Source organism: Neovison vison, chromosome 11 (assembly GCF_020171115.1).
Source record: "Neovison vison isolate M4711 chromosome 11, ASM_NN_V1, whole genome shotgun sequence".
NCBI classification, from domain to species: Eukaryota; Metazoa; Chordata; class Mammalia; order Carnivora; family Mustelidae; genus Neogale; species Neogale vison.
The window spans coordinates 56737722-56765002 of NC_058101.1; the positions used below are offsets into that span (position 1 = coordinate 56737722).

At 45.4% G+C, this 27281-nt stretch overlaps 1 protein-coding gene across 6 annotated transcripts in view; it reads left to right on the top strand.

Annotated features, from left to right (window-relative positions):
* PROM1 (prominin 1) overlaps positions 1-21516 on the top strand; it is a 125701-nt gene extending 104185 nt beyond the window's left edge. For 4 of the 6 annotated variants that reach the window (XM_044226070.1, XM_044226074.1, XM_044226071.1 and 1 more), the window contains 13 exons: positions 1389-1512; positions 3046-3149; positions 4700-4784; positions 6379-6525; positions 7325-7396; positions 8423-8515; positions 9146-9163; positions 10488-10541; positions 12530-12610; positions 12700-12768; positions 15911-16003; positions 20017-20132; positions 21087-21516. In XM_044226070.1, the coding sequence (XP_044082005.1) occupies positions 1389-1512; positions 3046-3149; positions 4700-4784; positions 6379-6525; positions 7325-7396; positions 8423-8515; positions 9146-9163; positions 10488-10541; positions 12530-12610; positions 12700-12768; positions 15911-16003; positions 20017-20132; positions 21087-21141 (1111 nt within the window). In that variant the 3' untranslated portion in view covers positions 21142-21516. The remainder of the gene's footprint in view (positions 1-1388; positions 1513-3045; positions 3150-4699; positions 4785-6378; positions 6526-7324; positions 7397-8422; positions 8516-9145; positions 9164-10487; positions 10542-12529; positions 12611-12699; positions 12769-15910; positions 16004-20016; positions 20133-21086) is intronic. The other 2 variants (XM_044226073.1, XM_044226076.1) reach the window with 1 other exon arrangement.
* The last annotated feature ends 5765 nt before the right edge of the window (positions 21517-27281 follow it).

The window sequence follows — 27281 nt, forward strand, 5'->3', positions numbered from 1 at the left end:
TTTTCTTACTCCCTGCCCTGCCCAGGCCACTCCCCTGCCCTCTGGTCAGCAGTGGCCTCCAGGCTTCCAGCCAGGGGACTTCCAGTAGTTCCCTGGAATGTGCCCTCCCTGCAGTGATTGGGTCCCCTGTGCTCCCTACCCACGGCAGACTCCCCTTTGTTTTCCCTTCCGTGACCCCGTGCCCTGGTGCTTTCGTTCCCACACTGCAGCTCTTCCTGGACGCCTTATTCACTAGCTGCCCTCCCACCACCTGCTCCTCAAGCAGCACCGTCTCCCAGACCGGAGCCCAGGCTGCCTCTCCCTCCAGCCCCAGCCCCAAGGACCAGTGGTCACTTCTAAGCAGCTGGTTGCCTCGTGCCAGCCTGTAACCCAGACGTGTGCGCTCTGCACACAGCCGACTCCCCTCCAGCATCACATCTCGTCTGGCGGGGAGCAGGACCAGATCCCTCCCTCTCTTCCCTTTCTCAGCACCAGTGTCTCCTTTCCCTGCTGACAAGCCCTGGCATCACCCGGTGCCCTTCCTCGCCTTCTCTTGCCTAGAATCTCCTGCACATCCTGTTGTGGCCATCTCTTGTGTCCCATCTCTTCTGTCCCCTGCCTCCAGCCACATCAGCCCACCACCCCAGGATGGACGGCAGCCTCCTCAGTGGTAGACCCATCCACACGGGCCTCTGTCCCTCCTGTCCTGAATGCTCTGACAATAATGTTCTTCCTCAGAGAGAAAGGGCGTTATGCTCTTCCTATGCTTCTGGGCCCTCAGCAGCCACCCCTTCCTGGACCAGCCAGGTCCCGTCCCCTGTACCCCTGCACCCATGCACTCCTGCCTGCCTCCTAAGCTGTGTTCATGCCGCTCTCAGCCCTCCCTCTGCATGCAGAACCACGTTGGCCCCTCTCAGACTCCCCATGGTACATTTCCTACCTCAGAACCTCCCCACTCAATGCATCAACTACAGAAGGCCAGATTCACTCACCTGACTCCAGAGATGATGTCTGAATCATGGTGCTGGGCTGCAAGGAGACCAGAGACTAATCAGAGCATTCCCTAAATATATGAGTGGGACCGGAAGGTCACAGTGCTTACCGTTTCCCAGCTCCAGTCCGGAGCAGGTGGGCTCACTTAATCCTGCACAAAGCAAAGACTCTAGGTCCTTTTCCTACACCACATAGGTAGGATTAGTAAGTACTGGTACGTAATATTGGACCTATAGTTTTTTTTTTTGTTTTGTTTTTAAGTAATTTTTGCATCCAACTTGGGGCTTGAACTCATGACCCCGAGATCTAGAGTCACATGCTTTACCAAAGGAGTCAGCCAGGCGCCCCTGAATATTGAATAATTTACTGTAGAATTCCAGACTTCATTTCTGTTTTATTTTGGTTTTGGTTTCCAGCGGGGTTGGAGTCAGTTTCCTCTTTTGTTGGATACTGATGACCATCGTCGTTCTCACGTTTGTCATTGGAGGAAATATGGAAAAACTGGTTTGTGAGCCATATCAAAACGGGAAGTTATTCCAGGTGAGGATGGCTTCCGGGCCTGCTGTGGAAAGGGCTTGAGTGGAAACTGGTTTCCCCATATCTTGTGGGGGCAAAAAGATGAGCATTTTGGGTTTTATTCAGTAAATTAAGATTCCTTCTATTTGTCAGACCAAAAAAAAAAAAAAAAGTAAAGTATTGTTTTTCGAATGTCAGTAAAATGAGCACAAGAAGTTAAGGCCTGCTCATCGATGTGGACTGTAATGGGGTAAAGGTGGGGGATTCCCAAGGTGGGGTAGCCCAGAAAGCTTCTGACATTTTAAAGGGTTTCTCAAATGACAGTTGCCCATGCCAATGCTTTGAGGCCTTCAATTTAAGTGAAAGACTATGAAAAATTCTACATCCCATGGCTGAGTGTGGTCCCTGGAGGCCATCTGACGAGGTTGTTGGGAAATGAATTCAGGCTCCACCTTCTCCCTCTAAAACTCCGTCCTGTAGACTCTATGGGACCACCTCTCAGTTCAGCGTCACTAATTAACGAGGAAGTCTGGGTCTGTGTGGCACTCTAGTCACTCTGGCTTTCTGGTGCTTTTCTCCAGATTCTGGTTCTCAAAAGATTATTTCTGTTTTGCTGTTTTATTATATATGCTCTTTCACCTTAGATCTGTTATGAAACTTGGTGAGTGACTATGAAGGTAACCAGTTGTCATGGTATTTTAATTATTCAGTTGATTGAGGAAAATCAAATTGGGAGTGTCAATGTGTTAAATTATGTCCATGTGGGCTCTTCATAAAAAATAATAGTGATACATCAAGCCAGACTTCATTATCTTCCATGCTGTGTTAAATTGCTAAAAAGGAATTCTTAAAAAATATATATATAGGGATTTCCTTTTGAAAGATTTATTTATTTATTTGAGAGAGAGAGCATGAGCACTAGCAGGAGGGCAGAGGGAGAGGGAAAGAGAATCCTAAGCCAACTCTACGCTGAGTACAGAGCCGGACGCCAAGCTTGATCTCATGATGCTGAAATCATGACCTGAGCCGAAACCAGAGGTCAACTGCTTAACCGACTGTTCCACCCAGATGCCATAAAATAGGGGATATTTTGAAGCTTACATTCCTCAAGCATATATGTGGTCATGCACTAATGAGCTCATCTTAATATAGATGATATTACATATGACCTCTTAGCCATCTTCGATATACGGTGTTAAGTGAAAAAGTATGCAAGTTTTAATTCATTTTGTCTACAGAAAAGTAGCAAAAAGGTGGACCTACTACTTTATGGCTCTCTATTGGCTATTCCGAATCAAGCTGTCAACTCTCCCATTTCTAATGTACTTGTCTTATTAAGTGTTCTCCAAAAAAAGTAGCTCACTAATGCTTATTGATACTACCTGTCATCAGTTTATTCTGATCACACTATTATTTTCCCATTTTAAATTGGAGACCAATAAAGAAAACCATGATCTTCCAAATCCCCAAAATACATTTAACAGAATATTTTATTATATGTATGTGTATTTGAGTAAAAGTATCTCTTTTAAAAAAGCTTTTTTCAATTTGTTCTAGATTTTGGACACACCATATTTATTAAATGAGAATTGGAAATACTATCTCTCTGGCATGGTGTTTAACAACCCGGACATTAATCTCACTTTTGAACAAGTTTACAGGTAGAATTAATAACATTCTGCATTTTTTTTGGCTACTGAAAATGTTGTTCCAGAATGAGAATTTTGCTTTCAAAGTGTCTTTAAGCTTGATAAGACCAGCTATTCTATTGTCTTCGCAAAGAGATAGTGGAAATAAGACTAAGAAGAAAATTCTTCCCCTGAAAACCTTCTAGACTTTGGCATGGTGATATCTCAAGGTCCCCCATCCAGTATGCAATAGACCTTGCTGGTTAAGGTGACCCTAAGATGTATTAATGAGACCCTTTGAAAACTCTTTATACAGGAGTCATGCTGCCCCAAGAAATGCCATATATATCTAGTTGACTATTCAAGAAGTTAGCAGATGGGTCCAAATCTCAGACATGCTAACAGTGAAGCAGCTGATGGATGGGCTCCAGGCTTGACTCTATGATCAGGGAGCAGGCTGTGGGGACCTTGGGCAGTTTTACTTCCTCTTTGTTCAATAGGGTTCAGAGGCTCCCCTAGCAGAGACAGCAGATGAGTGGCCTTCATGGTAGACCTTGGTAGTCAACTGTGGTCTTGTTCATAGTCAGAAGAGTCTCAGGATCTTCTCCACAGCATGTTGTAGGCAGATGTTATCAATCAATTGGAGTCGCTGTGCACGATTAAACTACCCTTGGCCTGAAAGGACAAAGCCGATCTTCTTGGCCTTGGCCCAGCCTGCCAGCTCTTTGTGACTCTGGCTCCTAGAGAATTCTGCAGCCTTGCCCCTCATGGTTAGTGTTTCAAGCTCTCCATTCCAACAAAACCAGCCAACTGGGGATTTCCTGGAGAGGAGTCTCACACCTCCTAGGGCTGTGGGAAAGTGGCTTCTCTGAGGCATCCCTCAGGTCTAGAAGGCTTTGGTGACTGGACAAGGAAGAGACACCTCCAGAAAGTGGCTGTCTCAGCGACAGGGACATGTACCAGATGAGCTTGCCCTTCTTAGCTCAGTGAAGGAGGCATTTTGTACATTTTAGAGAAGCACAGAGAGGTGAAGCCAAGTTAGGTGTACTGACCATCTGGATATAGGTGTGGCCCCTTCCCTATTTCCATCCTGCCATGAAAATATACATCTAACCATATGCTTAGTAAGTGAAGCTCAACCTTGGAAATAGGGAGACAAGTGGTCTGGCAGGGCTTTGATAGAATCTTTTAATAAAGCCCACGATACTCTCTGTAACACACAGGTGGTATTATTTTTTATTTGTTTTTTTTTTTTATGAGAATTTATTTCTTCCCTGTTTGTGAACTTGTTATCCCTCATAGCACTAGAAAAAACACAAAGGAGATAGACAGAAGGATGACTTACCAGTCTTACTGTATCTGTTCCAAAGTCGGGACATTAAGCAAAGCAGGGAACGAAGTCTGGAACAGTAGGCACAGGGAGAGACTTCCTCCTGCATCAGCACTCAGAAGCCACTTCTCTGCATGCAGATTTAGACAAAACAAAAGATAAACAGTGAACCTCCCTCCTTCCATCTGTAGCAGGGGACAGAGGTAGGTACGGCCGCCTTTCTAGATCATGATTTCTCTGTTTATTCCCACAGCGATTGCAAAGAAAATAAGGGCATCTATACCACGCTTAAGCTTGAGAATAGCTACAATATCAGTGAGCATCTCAACATTCAGGAGGTAAGGAATTAGAGCCAGCCAGGAAATGGACATGTCTTTAGTCAATCCAGTTAACTTCTTCTTTTTTTTTTTTTCACTGAGGTGAAATTCACATAAGACGAAAATTCACCATCTAAAAGTGGCATTTAGTACACTCACAAGGGTTGTGCAACACTCGCTTCTGTCTAATTCCACATCATTTTCCTCACCCCCTCAACCTGTTGTCTTTCTTGAGGCCTGAGTTTCTCTAGTTGACTACTCGAATGCTCTGATGTAGGAAGATCTTATCTTGCTGTGTGTCAGTGTCCTTAGAGGAACAAAGCCCCAGGGATATTGGCTCTCCAACACTGGCCACCTTTTTTGGCCCAGTCCCTGAGGGGGGGGAACTAGGCACCCAGGACTCCATCCCACACAGTCATTGCCCCTTGGGCATCATGGCTGTGGCCCCAGGACTCCAAGGGCCCTCTGCGGAGCTCCGCTGGCCCTCAGCAAGACAGCATGTCAACAACCATGGACGCTGATAGAAGGGAATGACTTCCTCCTGCTCCTTCACCTGAGCCCATCCGCCCAAGTCATGAGCCTGAAGACTCTGAGGAGAGCCCACTCAAGAGCATACTGCACAGGAGGAGGAGCAAGAGAATTTCAGCTGGTCAGGCCTAGGGTGCCATGAACCTAGGCTGACCCCCTTCCCATATCTGGAGGCCTTTAGGTCTTCTCATAGGAAAAAACGTAAGGAGCTTTCTTTCTTCTGGGCTTCCCAATGGAAGAAGAGACTAAGGGATACCAAGGAAAGAGGCTAAACCTCACAGCTTGCCCACTGAGACATCACAGAAGGCTTTCAGAGGCACCAGGAGACCATGATGGCCTGACAGTTTTTGGATAGGAAGGGGTTTATTTAAAAGCTGAATACAAATTTTGCATTGTATTGTATTTTGTCTTGTGTTGATTATCCTCCCTAAATATTCCTTGCATGTCCATGTAAATATAATTCAAGCCCTCACCAGATGCCCTCTGCTGATTTGGCATCATGCTGTGTGTCGTGTTCTCTGTGCACCAGAAATGGAGTGCTCGGGATACTCAGGCAGTACACGCTGATTGCCCCCTAGGACAACCGCAAGTCACCAGCCATGTCCCCATGATCTCAAGTGTCCTCACTATGCAGTTCCAGGGCATGCTACCTCCTTCCCCTGGGATACAGCCTGCCTGACCCCTTTCAAAATCTCTATTTGTCCAGACCCATTCAGAAGCCACCTCCTCTCCATTGCCCTGTCTAGGACACTGACCTGGGCAGACTCTTCCCTGCCCCTGGGCTCCTGATGCAGTTCATGTGCCTTTATTATGACACTGCCTCTTCCTTTGAGGACTTTGAGGGCTGAGATGGAATATTATTTTGCTCTGCATCCCAGTTTCTCACACAGTGCTTGGCGTGGGGCATAAGGAAGGAGGCAGGGATATAGGGAAGGAGCGGGAGGGGAGAGAAGAGTACCAGGAAGAAATGTTAGTCAAATGTTCATCTGTGGTTTTGTTGTCTTGTGTCATTGCTCTTTTAACGTGTGGAAGTTTATGGCATTCTTGAAGAATGGGCTTACTTGTAACTTTTCTTTTTATCATGCAGCATGCTGGAAACATAAGCAATGATTTTAAAAATCTGAATGTAAATATTGACAATATTGTGCTGCTGGACGCCGCAGGGAGAGAAAACCTGATGAACTTCAGCTCTTCGGGCATAGACACCATAGACTATAACGTCTACTTGGCTGAGGTGTGGCCGTGCGTTCATGCTTGATCTTTGAGGGGAAAAAAATAACAGCATATACCTCTGGTTTTTTGTTTTGTTTTTCTTTTCTTTTTTAAATTATTGAGATGAAATTTACAGAACATAAATTAACTATGTTAAAGTGAGCAATTCTGGGGTTCCTGGCTGGCTCCGTCAGTAGAGCATGCGACTCTTGATCTCAGGGTCGTGAGTTCGAGCTCCACAAAGGGTGGAAAGATTACTTAAAAATAACATCTTTAAGATAAAATTTAAAATTAAAAAAAAAAGAGAGAGCAATTCATTAGCTTGTAGTATAATGACAGTGTTGCTCAACTACCGCTTCTATCCAGTTCTAAAATATCTTTATCTCCCAAAAAAGAAGTCTCATTCCCCTTACATAGTTGTTCCCCTTCCCCCACTTCCCAGGCCTGGCAAATACTAATCTATGTTCTGCTCCTATGAATTTACCGATCCTGGATATGTCATATGAGCGGAGTTCTACAACATGTGACCTTCTATGTTTAATGGTCTTTACTGCTTCCCTTTTATGTAACCTAAAAGTTTTTGAGAGTCAACTCCATTATAGCATAGATCAGTACTTGATTTCTTTTTATGGTTGGATCATGTAGTTGAATAAAAATAATATGGTTTTACATGTATAAGTAAGAGTGCAGCTGTTGTCACCTATGTAAGAGTTTCCAGCCTTATTTTATGGAGCATAATTCACTCTGTTGTCTATTAGATATTGTTAAGACTTAAAAAATCCCACAGCCATGGCGCGGTTTTCTTTTTCCCTCTTTTGTAGATGGGTAAAGCTCCCACCAAAGTGAATCTTTTAGCCTTTGCAAGTGATCTAGAAGCAAAAGCTGACCATTTGGTGAGTTCAAGTAGTCCCGTTCTAAGTGTTGTAATCGTTAGAGATGTCATATGTCCATACTAGTCTTAACTTCCTATACCACAAGTAACCTTTGGTTAAAAATGCCTCTCTCCTGGGCATGTCAAGACTTTTCCCACCAGCTGCCATTGCTGTGTGGCCCAGAAGTCTGTGAGCACGTGAGTGGTTCCAGGGAGGTGTCAGGGTTCCCGGAGCTGCCCCCGACCTCGGCTCATGGTAGTGGAGCTCTCCCTGCTTTAGAACTATCTCTGCTTTCACACCCATCAACCCCTCTACCACTAAACACGTGTGCACGCAGGTGCATGCGCACACACATTTTTCCCGAAGTGTAGGGAACGGGAGAAGATTCCATTTGGTGCTTTGCGTCACGAGTAACAAGAGGATAAGGGAAGGTAAAAACATCAGCCAAGCCCGGCAAACTTCTGCTCTTTACTTCCCCTGGCGGTTGGTGACTAAATGGCTCAAATGCACCCCTTTCAAGAAGCAACAGATCATGGGGATGAGGAGCCTGGGCTCTGGACAAAGACTGGGATTTAATCCTGACTCAGACACTTCCTAAGGATAAGAACTTGGACGAGATGTTTCACCCCTCTGTGCCTTAGTTTCCTCGTCTGTAAAATGGGAGCAATAAAAGCGTTACACATTTATATATTAAACACTATTTAAGTGTGGTTTAAGTTGAGCTTGGGTTTTTCATCAGTAAAATGGGGATACAGCTGCTGGAAACTGGGCTGTACAGCAGCTCTGTGACGGTGAGGTGAGAAAGAGAGCACAGCCTCCAGCACTCAGGAAAGCCTCATGGCACTGAGTGGCCACTGAGAGTTCATAATTCTAACATTCAAGATAGGGTGTCTTGGCGATGCCCTTCCTGGCAGTCCCCACACCCACAAGCGTGCAAGGAGGCCTGCAAGCTTGTCACAACCCTGTCCTGAGCTCATGCTGTTAGAGAGAGTGCTCCAGAGTCCGGAAGGATGGTGTTGATCTTTGTTTATTTTGTTCTCCTTGTAGCCCCAAGGAAGTTTGAAACAGTCCCTGAAAAATAATGCACAAACTATTAGAACAGTTCACCGTGGCCAAGTCATTCCTTTGGAACAGTCAATGGTAACAACCCACAACCTTTGGGGTTTCCCCGGGACCAGAGCAAAAGCCCATCTCACTGGCTAGCTTTCATTTAGACTAATGAAGCATCTGCATCGCACACGTGGGTCAAATCCAGCTGGCCTCAGGCTAAGAAACTGAGCTATGTTACAAATAAGTGATAGCAGGGGCACCTGAGTGGCTCAGTGGGTTGAGCATCTGACTCCTTATTTCAGCTCAGGTCTTGATCTCAGCGTAGTGAGATGGAGCCCCATTTCAGGCTCTGAGCTCTGCAGGGATCTGCTTGTCCCTCTCCCTCTGCCCCTCCCCTCCACACTTGCGCTCTCTCGCTCTCTCCCTCTGAAATAAATAAAATAAATCTTAAAAAAAATAAAATAAATGGTAACAGCTGGGTTTCAAAAAAGACATATTTTCAATTGTCACCATTCCTTTCGTGCTTCATCTCCTTGCCTTTTCCACTTGCTTGTGACCAGGTAGATAAACTCTGGGGTTGACCCACACACCGTGCTCTGGTTCCCTTGGCCTTCAATAGGCCCCCGGAAGCCAGGCACCTCACTGGAGAGCTGCTGGCTGTGCCCTGGACTCACTCACACTTACTTATTCTCAAATTCTTTTTCTCCAAACCCTGCCAAGAAATATGGAAAGGCAAGGGTAAGTCCTTTTCTCTCTGCCTCGTTTAGCTCTGTTCACTGATCTGATGGGCGATGTTTCCTTTCTCCTCTCCTAGCCTCTGTTCTGACTTCCCCTATCTTTTCCTTCTTGCTGCCTTCTGCTTTCCCCAAATTCCAGAAAGGTAGTTTGTAGCAGAGAAAGGACATGGACTCTGGAGTCAGGGAGAGCTGATTTCAGGTCCTGCTTTTGCCTCCACAAAGTCTTAGGGCTTTCCATCTCTCATTAGAAAAGGGTGGGAATGGATCCTGCCCTGCAGTCACCTGGTTCCTGGAGATGTAGGCGCTGGTGTCCCAGAGAGACTCTGTAAACATCAGGAATTATTATTACACGTGTGTGGGAAACCTGTTACAGAGTCGGCTTGCTCAGGTTTGGAGAAGCAGATCAGTCCACTTGACTTCGATTGTGGAACCTTCTAGAATGAGTTTTACCATGTCTCTCTTTCTGTATCTCTTTTTCCCTTCTGACTTTCTAACTCATTAGCATATGCACAAAGAAAATTGAATTTTCTTTTTGTTATATGCTATGCACATGCCAATTTTCTGCTCTCCTTGTATATGCCTAGCACAGATTTGTTAAAATTTTAAGCTGGGTTTTCCCTGTTTCTTAAATGCTTTCCTTCAAGGAGACACAAGACTCATCAGCCTTGCCCCAGAGCTGGGGCAACCTGTCTGCAAACAGGCAAATAGCTCTGTACATGTGACCTAAAATCTAAACGAGGGGTTAGGAAACTATGGCCCCCAAAACTGCAATTTGTGGGCCAAATCCAGCCTTGTGTTTGTCTTTATAAAGTTTTATTGGAACAGAGCCATGCCATCTTATTTACAGATGATTTATGGCTGCTTTCAGCTAAAAGACCAAAGTTTAAAATTAAATTAAAATGACCAAGTTGAGTGCTTTGAACAGGGTGTGGTGCACAAAGCCTAAAATATTTACTATCTGATTTTTGTTTTTACCACTCCCTGATCTAAACCATTCAGATTAAATTACTCTGGGCAGTTTGGGCAGAATTTCTTTTGAGTAGTTCCTGCCAGTTTGAGCAACCAACTCAATGAGGTTTTTCCGGCACCTTGCATGGGGCATGATGCTCTAGAAGACATATCCTGATTTCCTCCTTCAGCTTTCCTGACACCAGAGCTATCGTTACTTGCATCTGCTGTTTTTTTCTAGAATGAAACCATTACAGAGTAAAGTCAGCTCTGATGGCTGGCTGACAGTGGGGGGGTGGGGGGTGAGGAGACACAGGCATGTGATCTTGCTGGTTCATGTCATAAGTTGGAAAATATCATGTGTGTTTGTTCACCAGAGCACCATCTACCAAAGCATCAAGGAACTTCAACTCAAAAGCAGTGGATTGAGGGTAAGGACTTATTTTCCTTTCCTGTCCTGGTGGGGTGGGGTGAGGGGAGGAGCCTTATCGTAAAAGCACACACAGACTCTCAGAGATATTGGTTTTACAAGTATTTATGTTTATTTAAAAAAAAAAACATAAACACAAAAGTCTTGGCTATCTACTTATTTTGAATGCCAAACTGGGTTTTTCCTACCACTTGCTTTCTACAAGTATGTCTCACCTTGGTGCCCTGTTGGACACACAATCAAAAGCTGTGTCTTGATGTGTGATGCACGGTCATTGTTACTGAGATAACGCTGCCTGCAGAATCCAGTGGCTTCTGACCACAACAGCATTCCCACTGTTGGGTCCAGAGCAGGCTTCTGCACCCTTCTGCCTACCCAGAGACCCACCCTGAAGGAGCAGCTCCTGTCTGGGCCACCCCATCTCCTCCAGGTAGAGGACAGGCAATCAGAGGGTGAATGGAAACAGGTTGCCCTTTCAGTGACTGCTTAGAACCAGCACGCTGCCATTCTGCCTATGTTCTGTTGGCCCAGAGCAAGTGATGTGACATGGCCAGACCTGTTGTCATGGGGTGGGGACGTAGCCCCACACCCCGAGAATAAGTCCCTATCCTATGAGAAGCTAGGCCTAGGAAGGTATCAGCGCTCGGGAACACAGGGGTCTCCCTTGGACCACAGACACCCCCACAGCAGAAACTGAGCTCTGTGGCTGTGCTGTGTGCATCTTATATCCTCAATGCCAATAGGCAACTCAGAATATATTTCCCTACTGAGCAGAATAAGCTGCCCATGAGAGGTTTGGGATGTCAGCCACAACAGAAAACTCCATGGTCTTCCTTGCGCTTTCCTCACAGCTGCCTTTGCACCTTTGTCACAGGGCTTCTTGCCACATGGGTCTCCCCTGTGAACTGTGAGCTCCTTCATTTGTAGCTGGTTTGCTCACTGAGCAGCAATGAGCCTGCTACTTGATTGATATACCAAGACCCTGAGTGCCTCAAAGACTATTCCTGTAGGTTTACTCTGCTTGGGGACCATTGCTATACCTCTAATCACCTTTGTCCCATGCCAAGGGGAGCTGGAGAGAGACTGGGGACTGCACCCTGGTCCCTTACTGTCCTATGCCTCCTTTGTTCAGGGTGACGGTGTGTAGCTATGCCTTGCCCTTCACAAGGGGCCAGTGTCGGGGCGAATCGGGGTGGAAATCAGCTCTTGACCCAAGTTGCCTTGTGGGGATTCTTATCTGTGTGAAATACGTAGGTACAATCCCAGGTTTTATGTCTTCAGCCTGGTGACATCAAGCAGGGTCAGCTACATCCTCTGTGAAGGTAGCCTAACACAATGCCTTCTGACAGCCCGTGTGTACCCATCCTTGGGGAATGTATTCAGAGGAGGCTTGAAACCACAGGGGGTACTGAACCCTATTGCACTTACGTTTTTTCCCCATACATACACAGCTCTGATAAAGTTGAAGTGATAAATTAGGCACAACAAGAGGGTAGCAATGATAATAATAAAATAGAACAATTAAAACAATATATTGTAATGGAAGTTATGTGAATGTGGTTTCTTGCTCAAAATACCTTACCGTGCTGAACTCCCCCTTCTTCCCATGATGATGTGAGATGATAAAACGCCTGAGTGATGGGACGAAGTGAGGGGAATGGTGTAGGTGTGACGGAGCATTAGCTACTATTGACCTTCTGACCATACGTCTGAAGGAGGATCATCTGCGCCTGGACCCCTAGTGAAGGAAATGGTGGATAAGGGGGAATCTTGGACTCAATGAGGTGACTTGGTTAAGAGCTTGGCCCAGTGTCAAGTGAGTGCTTGTCACATATTCCTCTCATTCCCCTGCCTTCAGAGGGCTGGTTCTGTGGTCTTCTTAACTAACAAGTCTGTGGTGTGGGGCCCAGGTAACAGCCCTTGTATTCCCATGCCGTTTCGTTAAATCCCTTCATCACTTGATACCCTGTCCATTGCTGTGTTTTCCAGGTGAAAGTGGCCAATATCCTTTCCTCTCTGGATTCTGCTCAGGACTTCCTCAAAACTCGCATCTCCTCAGTTATTGTTGAAGTAAGTGGGTGTGAGCCCATCACCACGGGGCCACAGAGAGTATGGGATAGTCCTTTTAATGATTTTACTACTCTTTGATTTCTTTCCAGGAAAGTACAAAGTACGGGAACACGATAATAGGATACTTTGAACACTATCTGCAGTGGGTCAAGATCTCTGTAAGTAGTTTATCTTTAAGGAACATAAGAGGGCCATGTGTTAGGACAATCGTGTTCTAGGATAAAATCAGGAGTAAATAAGGTTAAATTCCTAGTAATTGAGTAAGAGATAAGCAAAGGACCTTGAACATGGGGACCATGAGGAGTGGAGGTCCTAAGACTCAGCATGTGTCATCCACACTGGACCCCTTCTTAGACCTGCCCACCGACTTGGAGAACACACCCCTCGCTTTTTCCCCCAGCTGCTTTGCTCACCATTATGTGGGTTCCTGTCATACTTGACTCTGTCTCCCCAGTGAACTGTGAGTTCTCTTTGTAGTGATGGTGCGTTCCTGACCTGGGCCCCTCCAAGCCTGTCAGGTAGTTGTTATATGAGTCTACTCGGGGTGGCTTGAGGTACAGAAGATTGTTTTTTCACAATTCTGGAGGCTGGAAGTCTAGGATCAAGGTGTCAGCAGGGTGGGTTTCTTCAGAGGCCTCTCTTCTTGGCTTGTAGGTGGCCGTCTTCTCCCTGCATCTTCACATGGTCATCCCTCTATGCATGTCTGTGCCCAAATTTTCTCTTCTTTTACAAAAGCACTAGTTATATTGGATTAGGACTCACCCTAATGACTTCATTTGAACTGAACTGCCTCTTTAAAGACCCTACCTCCACATTCCAGTCACATTCCAAGAATCCAAGGGGTAGGACTTTAACACATGAACTTTTGGGGGACCTGATTCAGTCCATAACGGTTGGGTCACTGTGAATACATTAGAAGAGGAAGTTAGGGGTAGTGTGGTTTTAAGGCAGCATATTCTCCCAGCAACCAAGCCACGGAGTTTAGTGGCTTGGAAAATGCCTTTTGTCATCTTGGGCTTTGGGTCTGCTTGCCTCTGAGGGTTATTCCACTGGGGCAGGGACTGGGAGGGGGATGCTTACCACGGAGTTACTTCAGTTGCATGACTACTTGCTGCCAGCCAAGACAGACTTTGAGAAGCCTAGGGACTCAGGAAAATTTAGACTACCCCATGCAGCGTCGAGTGTCTCATATCTATTCCTGGCCCTCGGCTGCATGAATCAAGACTACCAGCCATTTCTTCCCCCTTTGCTGCCCCACCCCCATATTACAGCCACACCCAACCGCTTGACTCTCTGAAATGTTCACCTTTCTCCATGTGATTCCCACTGTGTCATCTCCTCCTCCCCCGTCCCTGCCTCCAGTCCCCACCAGGGCCCTGAGCCTGGTTCTCCTTCAAGGCTCAGCTTTCTGATGTCTATGCTGATACCTCCTCCCGCCTCCCAGATGGGAAGACCTCAGGGTCTTCTCAGGGCTGGGGCAAAGGGCATGCACACACAGGTGAGTAGGGGCAGAAGAAGTGCATTATCATCATCGCCACTGTGGCCACTCGACGCTGTGCATTTCCTCCACCAGACAAAGGAATCACAGTTTGGTCACATTCATACAGAGAATATGAAGCAAATGCCCGAAAACCCAAGTGAATCTGGACAGGAATGGTTAAGTCATACGAGAGCCACACCGTGGGTATATTAGTTGGCCTTTGGTACAAAGTAGATCAGAGTTATGCCAGGGGACTAGGAGAGATTTTCACAGGGTAGAAATAAGTGAGAAAAATGAGATGCAGAAAAAATACCGAATATGGCTCCTACCCCACTTTTTGTAAAACCAACCATTAAAAAGCCTAGAAAGAGAGTGTACAGGATTGTCTGAGTTTGGTAAAAATAGGTCATTAAGGCACCTGGGTGACTCAGTGGGTTAAAGCCTCTGCCTTCGGCTCAGGTCATGACCCCAGGGTCCTGAGATGGAGCCCCACGTCGGGCTCTCTGCTCCTCGGGGAGCCTATTTCCTTCTATCTCTGCCTGCCTCTCTGCCCACTTGTGACCTCTGTCAGGTTAATAAATAAAATCTTCAAAAAACAAAATGAGATCGTTAACATGGGTTGCCTTGTAAGGTATATGTGGAAGAAAAGGTGAAAGTGAACCCCTACCCATAAAGGAAAAGAAATAGAACATACCCCTGCACCAAAGAGCTAACATCTAGCTCATTGTACGCACTCAGAAGTTCTTTTTTTTTTTAATAATAATTTTTTATTTTTTATAGACATATATTTTTATCCCCAGGGGTACAGGTCTGTGAATCGCCAGGTTTACACACTTTACAGCACTCACCAAAGCACATACCCTCCCCAATGTCCATAACCCCACCTCCCTTCTCCTAACCCACCTCCCCCCAGCAACCCTCAGTTTGTTTTGTGAGATTAAGAGTCACTTATGGTTTGTCTCCCTCCCAATCCCATCTTGTTTCAGAATGAATATAATTATATTCAGAATGAATATAATTATCTTAAGTCAACGGGATTGGAGCATCTGTTTGTGATTAATTAAACTTGTATGAGCACTGGGTGGTATGTATACACAGTTGAAGAATTGTTGAACGCTACATCTGAAACTAGAGATGTACTATAGTTTGGCTAGTTTAAATTAAAAAAAGAAATAAAATTAATTTAATTATTAAAAAAATCATTGTCACTTCATTAATGAGTTCATAGTTTTCAGTCTTCTGAAATGGAGTCAGCAGGTGGCACTGTTTCTGGGCACACAAGTTTATTGGTGCACAGTTGCATCCTCATTTCTTCATCATCTGTGACTGCTATCCCCATACCGGGGCAGAGTCCAGCAAGTGCTGGAAGGTTGAAAATATTGACTCTCTGGCCCTTTATAGAAAAAGTTTGCCAAGTGCTAGTCTAAACAATGTAAGTATTGTTTAATTAGACTTCCATTCTTTCCCCCCGTATCCTTTGTCAGATTTCAAAGGGGTCAGGCGAGAAATTCAGACTGAGACCCTGAGCTAGACACCTGGACTTCTGCACTCTCTCGGGAGCCTGGCAGGGTGGGTCTTACTGTTCCGGGTAACAAGTGCAGAAATCAGAGACCCAGGCTCAGATAGAATCAGCATCTCGCTTTTGAGCACCTACTTGTATACATCGTTGAGGTCATCTATGGCCAACAGTTCACAGCTCCGTATCTGAGACGGTGTAAAGATCCCTTTTGTGAGAACAGGTCAAGGATAAATGGCACATCTAATTCTTGTGGATTTTTGTGGGCATGGTTCAAAGTTCTCCTGTGTTTCTTACCCCACAGATTACTGAGCAAATTGCAGCCTGCAAACCCGTGGCCACCGCTTTAGACTCTGCCGTGAATGTCTTTCTGTGTAGCTACATTATTGACCCCATGGTAAGAATTTCATCTTTCAAAATAAGGAAACACAAAAAACTCGTCGCTCTTCAGGGTTTGTTGGCAGATTGTAGTATACCCTAGGATTTAAAATAGTTTTGCACTTGGGTCTGTTACAGTTGTTGAATCCAAGACCTAAAATCTAAAATTTACATGAATGTGTTATGATACCTAACACACTAGAAAAAGTCAAAGACCTAGCTGCATACCTTTGTTCCTTCCTAGAATTACATGTATAGAAGTCAGGAGACCCTCATGAAGAAAACTCCTATTTGTCTAGAATAGTTGAGAAGGAGCACTCACTAGTAGGCAGATTGCTGATGTTCAAAATAATTCTTAGTGCAACGATATAGATATAGATGATATAGATAGTGCAACTATATACAGAGATATAGATACAGATATATAACCCCAAAGCTATAGCAAACTAAATTTAATTTTTTATTTAAAAGCCTCTTGAGATATTACCACTGGTATGATAAGTTCCAATTAGTCAAGTGTATTCTTTAGCTCTATTCACTACTCAGTATACACTGATGGTCTCTGCGAGCCAACACTCTCTGGGAGCACCTTCCTTCCTCTGCTGGAAGCACTTGAGTGGCTTCCTGTGATTATCCCCTGTGAAGATCAGGGTCTTAACTGAATACAACAGGCCCTGCATGCTTGGGTCCCTTCCCATTGAGGCCACATTTCTGTACTCTTTGATCACCTTTCTCGCCATTCTCCAGACACATGTTTTCTTTCACATCTTTAACTCTATCATAATGTCTCCACCTCAGGGCCTTTGCATGTGCTTTTTCTGCTACCTGGACTGGAGGCTGTATGCGCTCTCTCGCTCTCTCTCATTCTTCCCCTCCACACCCACATCCAACCTGGCTAACTCTAGCTCTAAGTCCATCAGGGAATGAGAACACAGGCTGTGGATTCAGATTCTACTTCTACATTTTGTGAACTCCATGACTTTGAAAAATTGTTGAACTTATCACCTAAGTGGGCTATTTCAATGGCTCATTGAGAGATTATATGTCAAACCCTTAACATCATAACTGATACGTTGACACTCAATACATGTTTGCTATTACTAGTGAATAATGTTCTGGTCTTAGATCAAACGTGTCATTTTCATTCAGCATGAGGGAAATAAAAATCAAAACCACAATGAGATACCAACTCACACCAGTCAGAATGGCTAAAATTAACAAGTCAGGAAATGATAGATGTTGGCAAGGATGCGGAGAAAAGGGAACCCTCCTACACTGTTGGTGGGAATGCAAGCTGGTGCAGCCACTCTGGAAAACAGTATGGAGGTTCCTCAAAAGAGTTGGAAATAGAGCTACCTTATGACCCAACAATTACACTACTGGGTATTTACCCTAAAGATACAAATGTAGTGATTTGAAAGGGCACGTGCACCCGAATGTTTATAGCAGCAATGTCCACAATAGCCAAACTATGGAAAGAAACTAGATGTCCATCAGCAGAGGAATGGTTAAAGAAGATGTGGTATATGTACAATGGAATACTATGCAGCCATCAAAAGAAATGAAATCTTGCCATTTGCAATGATGTGGGTGAATCTAGAGGGGATTATGCTGAGTGAAATAAGTCAGTCAGAGAAAGACAATTATCATATGATCTTTCTGATATGAGGAATTTGAGAGGCAGAGTGGGGGGGTTGGAGGGTAGGGAAGGAAAAAATGAAACAAGATGAGATCGGGAGGGAGACAAACCATAAGAGACTCTTAATCTCCCAAAACAAACTGAGGGCTGTTGGGTATGGAGAAGGTGGTTGGGTTATGGACATTGGGGAGGGTATGCGCTATTATGAGTGCTGTGAAGTGTGTAAGCCTGATGATTCACAGACCTGTACCCACTGGGGCAAATAATACATTATATGACAATAAAAATAATTAATTAAAAAAACACATGGCGGGGGGAACCATGTATTTTTTTCCAGGAAGCCTTTTCTGATCATCCCACCTAGACTGGGCTCTTTTTTCTACGCTCTGACAGAGCACCATGCTTTTCCTTTAGAGGTGTTATTGCTGTTTGAATTGAACATTTGTATGGTTCTTTGATTAAGACGTGTCCTCTGCGGTGCACTCTAGACTCTTGACTCCCTGAGCAGAGGGCCCGTGTGTTGCTGAGTCCCTGTCTTCTGGCACATTGCTTGGTGTAGGCAATTGAATAAATGATCATCAGACAGCTGTTTGTTGAAGTACATCTGTATAGCTCCATCTGTCCAATCCCCTGTCCCACATTCACATGACCATCTGTCTGCAGGACAGACTTTTACACCTGAATGGAAACACTCCTGCACTCTCTGTGCAGGACCCAAGGCTTGGCTTCCTTGCCACCTTCCCTCCTCCCCAGCCTCTAACTCCTTTGTCCTGCTGCTCAGACCCTCCCTGATGGCTTCGTTTGAACCCTCCTTAGGTGTTCTGAGCTAACCTCGTTGATTCTGAACTGATCTCACATCCAGTGTTCACCACCTTCCCCAGCTACTCAAATCACCCAACCATCAGATGCCTTTCCACAAATAATTGGGGCCCAGTGGAGGGGAGGTCTGGAGGCTGCTCAGGAAGATGTAGGCCGGAGCTCTATAGCTGGGTGGTTTAAATAGTAAGAAAGAGCTCTGGGCATTGATTTGGCGAAGAAAAAAGACTCCAGACTGACTAACATGTTTCTTTTATATCTTGATTGTTCCCGGAAGAATTATGGCAGCTTCCAGTAAAAGGATATGCTTGTCATCAAGCTTCAAAACCTCTCAAAACAAGTTTAGCATAGAAACCTGCCAATAAAAGGATGTTGGGGGATGGGGAAGCAGAACAAATTTACCAGAAATTCTGGGCCAAGAGGGGCCACTGCCATTTGACAGTTCATCCCATCAGGAGAAGAGCAGAACTGCAGTGGCTGAGCCATGGCCGGTGGGCGGGGGGCGGCATTGTGACACTGAAGCTGCCTTCGTCTCGTGGTGGGCTGGGGAGGTGGCCCTAGTGTTACTGACCACACCATCCTAAGGCAGCGGCAGACTGTGTATCTCCGAAGTCGGCCAAGCGTAAGACGCTGGCCAGGGCATGATGCCCCCAGGGTCATGCTGGTTGTTCCCAGCTGCGTCCGTTGTGATTGGTGAGTGAGGTTAGACAGTGTTGGGTGTCACCCCTACAAAAGCTAGCAGGGTGCTATGGGCAAGCTGAGGACCGATGCCCCTCTCGGTGGAAGAACCACCACTCACCTACCGCTTTATAGCCAGGTGGTCTAAATCGTAAGAACAAACTCTGGGCATTGATTTTGTCAGGAAACTAGACTCCAGACTGACCAGCATGTTCGCCTTATAGGGAGGGGGCCTCCGTGTTATGAGATTGAACTTCAGCTTCTTCAAGAAAGGACATAAACCCTAGTTCCTATGTGAATCCGATGTACGAATGTTGGCAACTATTTTTGAAAATACTTTAAGTGGATTTTTAGACAGAGTAGAGTTGAACACAGCCTATGATCTGCCCTAAAATTGGTTAAATTAAATATGGAATGTTTATTGAAAGCCTCGTAAGACTGCATTTTCCACACTGTGCTGTCTTGGGATGAGGATGCAGTGGTCCTGCTGTTCTGATGGGCCAGAAAGGTGAATTAGCACATCACACAACTCATGAAAAGGATTAAGCTCAGGCTGGCTGGAGGGCCCTGCTCTTCTCCTTGGCAGCAAAGAAACGCCATCTTGTGGGATTCTAGATTCAAACCCTTGCTTCTCCACCTGCCGCTGTTCCTCATTTGTAAAATAAATATAATAATAAGACCGAGTCAAGGTTTTCAGGAAGATTTAAAGACTTACAGCAATACACAGTGCCTCCCACAGTGACTGACTCGTATTTAGTTCACAAATGGTCTCCATGAACAAAATTCGAACTCCTTAAAAAAAAAATTGCACAAGGAAGTGATTTCCACCCCCAGCAACGGCTGTTTCCCATTCCCCATCTTCAGGCACGTAACCCTCCCGATTCTCTTTTCTTCCCTAGAATTTGTTCTGGTTTGGCATAGGGAAAGCCACTGTCTTTTTACTCCCCGCCATCATTTTCGCTGTGAAGCTGGCCAAGTACTATCGTCGAATGGACTCTGAGGACGTGTACGATGAGTAAGTAGACACATTTCTGCAGAGTTCAGGGGCGTGGGAGGGTCATTTTCTAAGTGGTGCTGACCTCAGAGAGCTTGCAGAAGTAGAGCTCTGATGAAATTATGCTTGGTCTCTTTTTAAGTAGGGGGTCACTTCTGTTCAGGAGTCTTCTTTGTATCGACTTTCTTGTGCTTGTTTTAAGCATGTTCTCCCTCTCGCTTACTCTTCTCAGCGTCCTTAACCAACCTTCTTGTTTCTTGTTTGCAGTTCCTCTGTCTTGGGGACTTGGCACTTTACTTTATAACTGTTTTTACTAGTTTTCATTTTGACTCTGTAGCCTGCGCTTCACTCTCTGGTGACCTTGTATGCTTCATTTTTACTACTCTCTCTTCCCTCTTGACCTGTGTCTCTCCTGAATTTACTCTGCCGGCATCTGTATCAGGGTAAAAAATGTGGGGGATGCAGCTATTGAGCTGTAATCATAATTAAAAAAAAATAATTGTATCTCCCTTTCTAGTATTTTATAGTGCTGAAACTGTATCGCCAAAACGTAAGACTTTTCTTTTTTAAAACTGTATTCATCAGATGGGACTGGGGAGGTCATCATAATTAATATATGATGGACTTATAAAACAGAATTAATAATATCTTAAAATTACATAATGGCATTAGATATGTCCAGATAAAAATCAGTGCTGATGTCTTTTAAAATGAGGGCTAGCACACACAAGGTATTGAAGAAATGCTGGTTGAATTAATGACACTTTATACATTCAGTTTATTTATCTCTAAAATGGTTGTTTCAGTACTTGGTTTTAAAGGCAGCAGAATATGAATATACCTTTTGACCTTCTTTGTAGACTTCACAAATTGTCATGTACTTTTCCTGACCATTACACTACCTTTGTAACCCATGATGTAAATCCTTCATCTTAGAGGTAACGTGGTGTTTTTGGTATATTTATTTTGTTGCAGTATGGAAAATGGTAATATTGGTTTTCATAGACATCATTCCACTCAGACTGTATGAACAAAGTTTTTAAACAGACCCAACGGCACGAGTTCTTGACCTACAGCGCCTCCAAAGTCTGGAAAAGAAACCCTTCCCTCCCGGAGTTTACAGAGTTCAGTGATTTTATATGCAACATGCGCTCACGCGCCAAAGAGTGAAAAACCGTGTACACCTGTTTTTTATTAATCTCTAGAAGTTTTGCTTTAATCATCTGAGCCTTTGATGAAAATTTCAATATGTAATACCTTCATTGGATTTCCAGGTTAGCTTTGAGAGCAAGGTGTGAATTATGTCCCACTTCCTTCCTTGGGAACTTAGACTTGTAGTTAGAGAACGTTCAGCAAGTCTCAGATGTGTGTGTGTGTGTGAACAATAAAAGAATGATTTTGGAAATCTGACTCTGATCTTCTTATTGACAAATATTCTGATATGATAGGTACCAGTTACATCACTGTGTCCTTTTCTTAGAGGTACTATAACAAGCAGAGTGGGTGGCTTCACACAGCAGGAGCGTCTTCTCTCCAAGTTCTAGAAGCTGGGGCTCTGAAATCCCCTTCCGAAGAGAAAGTGTGTTGGAGAGTCTGTTCCTCGCCTTTCTGGTTGACTCTGATGATTGTGACAATGCACGGCGTTCCTCCAACGTATCACTCCAGTCTCTGCCTCTGTCTTCACATGGAGTCTGCCCTTGGGTGCCTGTGTCCAAATTTCCTTCTGCTTCTAAGGAGTCATTAGATCAGGACCCGTCCTTGTCAAGAATGACCTCATATCTATTTCATCACATTTGCAGACAACCTCTTTCCAAAGATTCACGGTTCCAGGTGGATGCGAATTTGGGGGTGGATGGGGGGAACACCGTGTAAGCCAGCACCATCACAAAGCAGCAATAGCAAACAGCCAGACAGGGAAGTGAATTTGAAGGAGAGCCCCTATACACACAGAAACTAACTTAAATAACCCAAATCACAGAAGACAGAAAAATGACAATTTCTATTAGACACGTACAAAATAGTGACTCATCTCCCTCTTCATTTTATGTTGGTCTTTATTTAAGAACACGTGAATACTCCACTGCTTATGAGCATAAACTGTCTCTTTATCTCACGCAATGATGCCCAGCCCCTCCCACACAATAGATTCACGTGGGTGATACGTAGGTCCCGTCGTTAGAGATGCTGATATCATTGGCTAGGGATGCGGCCCAAACATGTGAAGTTTTACATTTTCTCAGGTGAGGGGTGCCTGGATGGCTCAAGTCTGCTGGGCTTCTGGCTCTTGGCTTTGGCTCAGGTCATGGTGTCTGTGGTCGTGGGATCGAGCCCTGCATCAGGCTCTGTGCTCAGTGAGGAGCCTGCTTCAGATTCTTTCTCCCTCTCCCTTTGCCCCTCTCTGCTCACAGTCACTCTGTCTCTAAAAAAGATGGGTAAATCTTAAAAAAAAAGTTTCCTCAGGTGATTCTAATAGATGACCAAGATTGAGAAACACTGCCCTAGATTAACAGAATCATTTTCTGGGATATATCACATGTAATCTCATGTACAACCTGGCTGAGGACTATGAATACAGCTCTACATGCATTTCATCCAAAAGGACCCTGTCCTTGAGGAAAGATAGCAGAGATTGTGTTCCGATCGCTGGTGACAGCTAGTCACAGAGGTGCAGACGCAGAAGGGGGAAGCCATTGTTGCAGTGGTCCTTTTGAAGACGAGCTGCATTGCGTTCACACTGTCTTCTCTGTGGCGAGTCTACAGTGCTGGTAACATGGTCTATCCAGCAGTCATGCCCAGTCAGGTCTTTTAAAGTCCATTCTACTTCTTGATGACATCATCAGATGAGAAAGAGAAGGAATCCGTAATGTCTACTGAATGTCATGTCCATTAGCCACTGTCAGGACCCCTTGGTCAGCATATAACTGTAAATGTCTCAGACATCCAAAATACGGCAGAGCTTGGTCTTGAGAGCTTCTGTAGTGTGCCCAGAATCTGCCACTCCCACAAAATTTGGCTTCTTGGGTTGCCGCAAAAGCCACAAGAAGCCAGAAGTTGCCACAAGATGGCAGCAGAGGACGTGTGTAATCTATTTGCAAGGCGTCTCTTTAGAGCTATTAGGGTTCTTGCTTCATCTTAGAAAATCAGGAGGAACATCACAAACATTCAACAAATGGCCAATAAACATAAAAAAAAAAAAAAAAGAATAAAAGGAAAGAAAATCAGTTCAACTGCCAACAGGTACCATAGTCCTGATAGGCCATTTCGATCTCCTTGGCTTGCCGATGAGGCTGATCCTTGGCGCCCATCCAGTTAGTAGCAGCATTCCTCTGCCCAGGTAACAGCACAGGCCACCATTCAGGCCCCAAACAGCCCATTGTTAGTCGGGCTCATCTCAGCCTGCACCTCCCAGTGGGCACCCTCATCAGGTATGGGAAATGTTTCATCAGAAAGCTCCATGGCTGTCTTTAATTCACATGTCTTTGTTCACCACCAGTTGGGTTGCTGGCCAGGGCCGAGGACAGATGATAAAGGCATGCCTGACCCTTAAGAGTATTATCTAAAATAAGGCAAGCGCCTTTGAATTTAGCCCTTCATTTTTTACCAGAGTTGTCACTAGCACTGCAGGGCTGCTGCCCCCGGGGGATTCCATCAGCCTCTACCGAGATGGGCCTTCAGGAAACCAGACCCAGGCATCCTCAGACGTTCCTGGGAGCCATCTCCAGGGAGCCAAATGCACCCAGGTGAGTCATCAAGGGAGATACGATGAGTCCCTAAACATGGGCACCACCTTCTTGAGTGATGAGCACCTGTCTCTGGGACCTGACTTGCTATTTCTAGATGTTCCATTTCTAGTTTTTATGAGAAATAAAAAATGTTCTCTTTCCCAGGATCTGAGGGGCCCAATGCAGGAAGGGGACACCTGGACACAGTGATGTCTGTCAGTCGTCCCTCACCCACTCTTTCTCCGTAAGGGTCCAGCAGTAGGCCAGCAGCAAGTGTGCAGGAAGGAGGAGGCCACAGGCACAGGTGCCTCTCAACTCCCAGAGGCTCCACTCAGCACATTTCCCTCTGTCAGATCACTGGATTCCACCATGTCCTTGGGGCTTACAGGCCCCGGGTAGGTGGCTCATGGGGCTGCCTCTTGCACACCTGCTACCCAGGTCCCCAGGAAGATTGGGCTGACTTTCTGGTCAGTTTGAACACCAGGCTCAACAAATTATGAGATGAGGCCCATATTGTCTCCTGTCCCCAAAGAGCCCAACTAAGTCCAGGCTTCCCACTAGGTTTGTGAGGTCTATAGGGGGTGTGACTTTTCCTTTACTGTCTCGGGAATCCATCTCTGAGCCTCAGTCCACGGTCCTTCTGAGAACTGACTGGAGGTGGTCCCCCCAGGACTCCACTCCTAAGCTGTTACCCTCTGCTCTCCATGGGAGCCCATCAGCTTGACATCATCACTGCATCCCCTCAGGGGGCAAGAGTGTGAGCCTTCAGGTGACTGTAGGGCAGGACAGTAAACATGTTTGCAGGGCCGGGCGAGCTTGCCAACAAATGATCTTCGACACTTTGTGACAAAGAGATTGAGCAAAAGGCACTAGCCATGTCCAAGACAGAATCCTGCCAAAATGTGTAATCAGTACAGCTGCAGTCGGAAGTCTGACAAGGCTGGGCTTCCAGAGGCAACAACTGAATCTTGTTCAGGATAATCCACGATGGAAACACCCATTTTGGATTCACGGGAGGAAGAAAGGAGTTTCCAGTGTGTAAAGCTCACAGGGTTGGGTGCCCTTGTGACAGCAACTGGCATTACCCAGCTGATGCACTCTGGTCCTTCACAGGCTGTAGAACCTCGTGTGGGATGCAATCTGTTTGTGTTTCGTACAGGAAATCTATCTGTCAGGTTAATTGAAGTGATGAATTTAAACTGATGGTCTTGACCTTCTCATCTCTAATACACACTCCTCCTCTCACACTTGGTGATTCAAAGTTTATATGAACATGGGGCAGATTAAGCACAGACAAGTTACTCACCTTTTAACAACCGTCCCACCATCTGCAGGAAGGATTTCGGACCTGCCTGGGAGGTGCATATAATATGGCTGGGGACTAACTGTTTTGAATAAAGTGGTTAAGAAAAAATGTGAGAATGAAAAATCCTTGCTGCCCATCCACTTGCAGATCTATCTGGGTCTGTGAGCTCCTGAAAGATTGCAGCTTATAATCAGCACAGGGAAATCCGCGGAAGGACTTCTTTCTGCCTGAAGAGCTCAAGTCGGATGCTGTCTGGGAGGCAACCGGCAGGTGGTCTCTCTGGTCTTTTAATAATACATATTTTGGGGACACCTGTGTGGCTCAGTGGGTTAAAGCCTTCAGTTCAGGTCATGATCCCAGGGTCCTGGGATTGAGCCTTGCGTAGGGCTCTCTGCTCAGCAGGGAGCCTGCTTCCTCCTCTCTCTCTGCCTGCCTCTCTGCCTACTTGTGATCTCAGTCTGTCAAATAAATAAATAAAAATCTTTTAAAAAAATAATAATACATATTTTTCAGGATGCCCGGGTGTCTCAGTTCGTTAAGTGTCTGCCTTCAGCTCAGGTCATGTTCCTGGGGTCCTGGTTCCGAGTAGGTCTTCCTGCTCAGCAAGGAGTCTGCTTCTCCCTCTGTCTCTGCCCCTCCCCCTACTCTTGCATACTCATGCTCACGGTCTCTTTCTCTCAAATAAAGAAATATGATATTTCAATGTTGTCCTGAAGTCATATGTGTCCATGCTCTAGAAGTCAGAGCTGGAAAAACTTCGGACCTATTAAACATAGTGACCAAGTTTGTGTGGGGACACTCCTCTCCAACTATCTCTAGTACTCACCCCCACCCCACACCTCCCAGGGATCCTTGTTTCCTTTCTGCCTCTCCTTCTCCTTCCTGTCTGTCCCCGGAGCCACGAGCCACACCAGGCCGGGCCGCAAACTGAAGTCTCACCAGGTTCTCCTCCTGCATTCTTCTAGAATCCTTTACTCAGGTGGTATCAAGCTTGGTTTGGAATTACGGTGTCACTTTTCATCTTTTTCTCTCCAAACAGAAAGCCAGCTGTCCCTAGAGCAGGAGATCCAGTACAACTGAGAGAAATGACTTTTGGTCAGTTTGCTCATTGTTCATTCAGTTTAAAATAACGACCTCTCCTGATACTATTGTGATAAAGACCTCTTGTAAATAGATGCACAGCTCATTCTCAAATGACAGTAGGTAGCATTGTGGTTAATCAGGTGCAAATAGATTACCAAATTTCCATGGGCTTTGTGGCACCTTTAACAGCAGCCTGGGGTAAATGTACCATTTTTGTTTTGTTTTTTGTTTTTTTGTTTTTTTTAGTGTTTCTGTGATCCTTTTGGAGCCCTGACTTCACCAGTCACTAGCTGTCTGTGGTCTTTCATTTCCTCCTCACTGCACGTGCATAAGACTAGCACCTATCTGCTGAGCAGGCCCCGGGTGAGCTCATCAGGAAACTGTGTGCAGTAATAGCTCATATCACAGCTGCTGTCCCCCTCACCACAATGGTGCTCGAGCACTTTTAGTAAATGTGTGAGTGCTGTGGTGGGTCTGTCCAGGCTGTGGGTTTCATAAACTGTCCTCTTGCCTGGGAAAATGGGGAGCCATTGCTCTGGAATGAATCTGGAATGCCCTCCTGCCCACTTCCTCATCTACCTTACCCATGACCTTCTTCCAGGGCAGTCATGAAACCTACAGAGTCCCTCCATGCTGAGAACAGCTCTCCCTTCCTGGAGAATAGTTGTTCTTTTGTAAATCCAACCACATGGTTAGGTGCTGGGCTGTTCACCCCAGAATTCTGCTCTTTGCCAGGGTGGAGGAGTCCAATGGCAGGAACGTGACTCAAGCTCAACTTATCAAAGTCTTCCCCAGAGACTTCCACAAGGCAGCTAAGCTCAGAGCTGCTGACATCCATGTTTCCAACCATGTGGAGAAAAGCAGGGAGAGAAAACAAAGCACACATGCAGCGAAAACTGAGATGCAATGTGAGAACAGAGCTTCAGGTCCCAACTCTGTGGGACTGGTCTCCCAACCCATGGATCCATGATTTATAAGAAATTTCCCCCAAATTCTCAACTTTCTTTAACAGTTTACATTTAATTAATTAATTACCTAATTAATTAGTTCCTATTACTG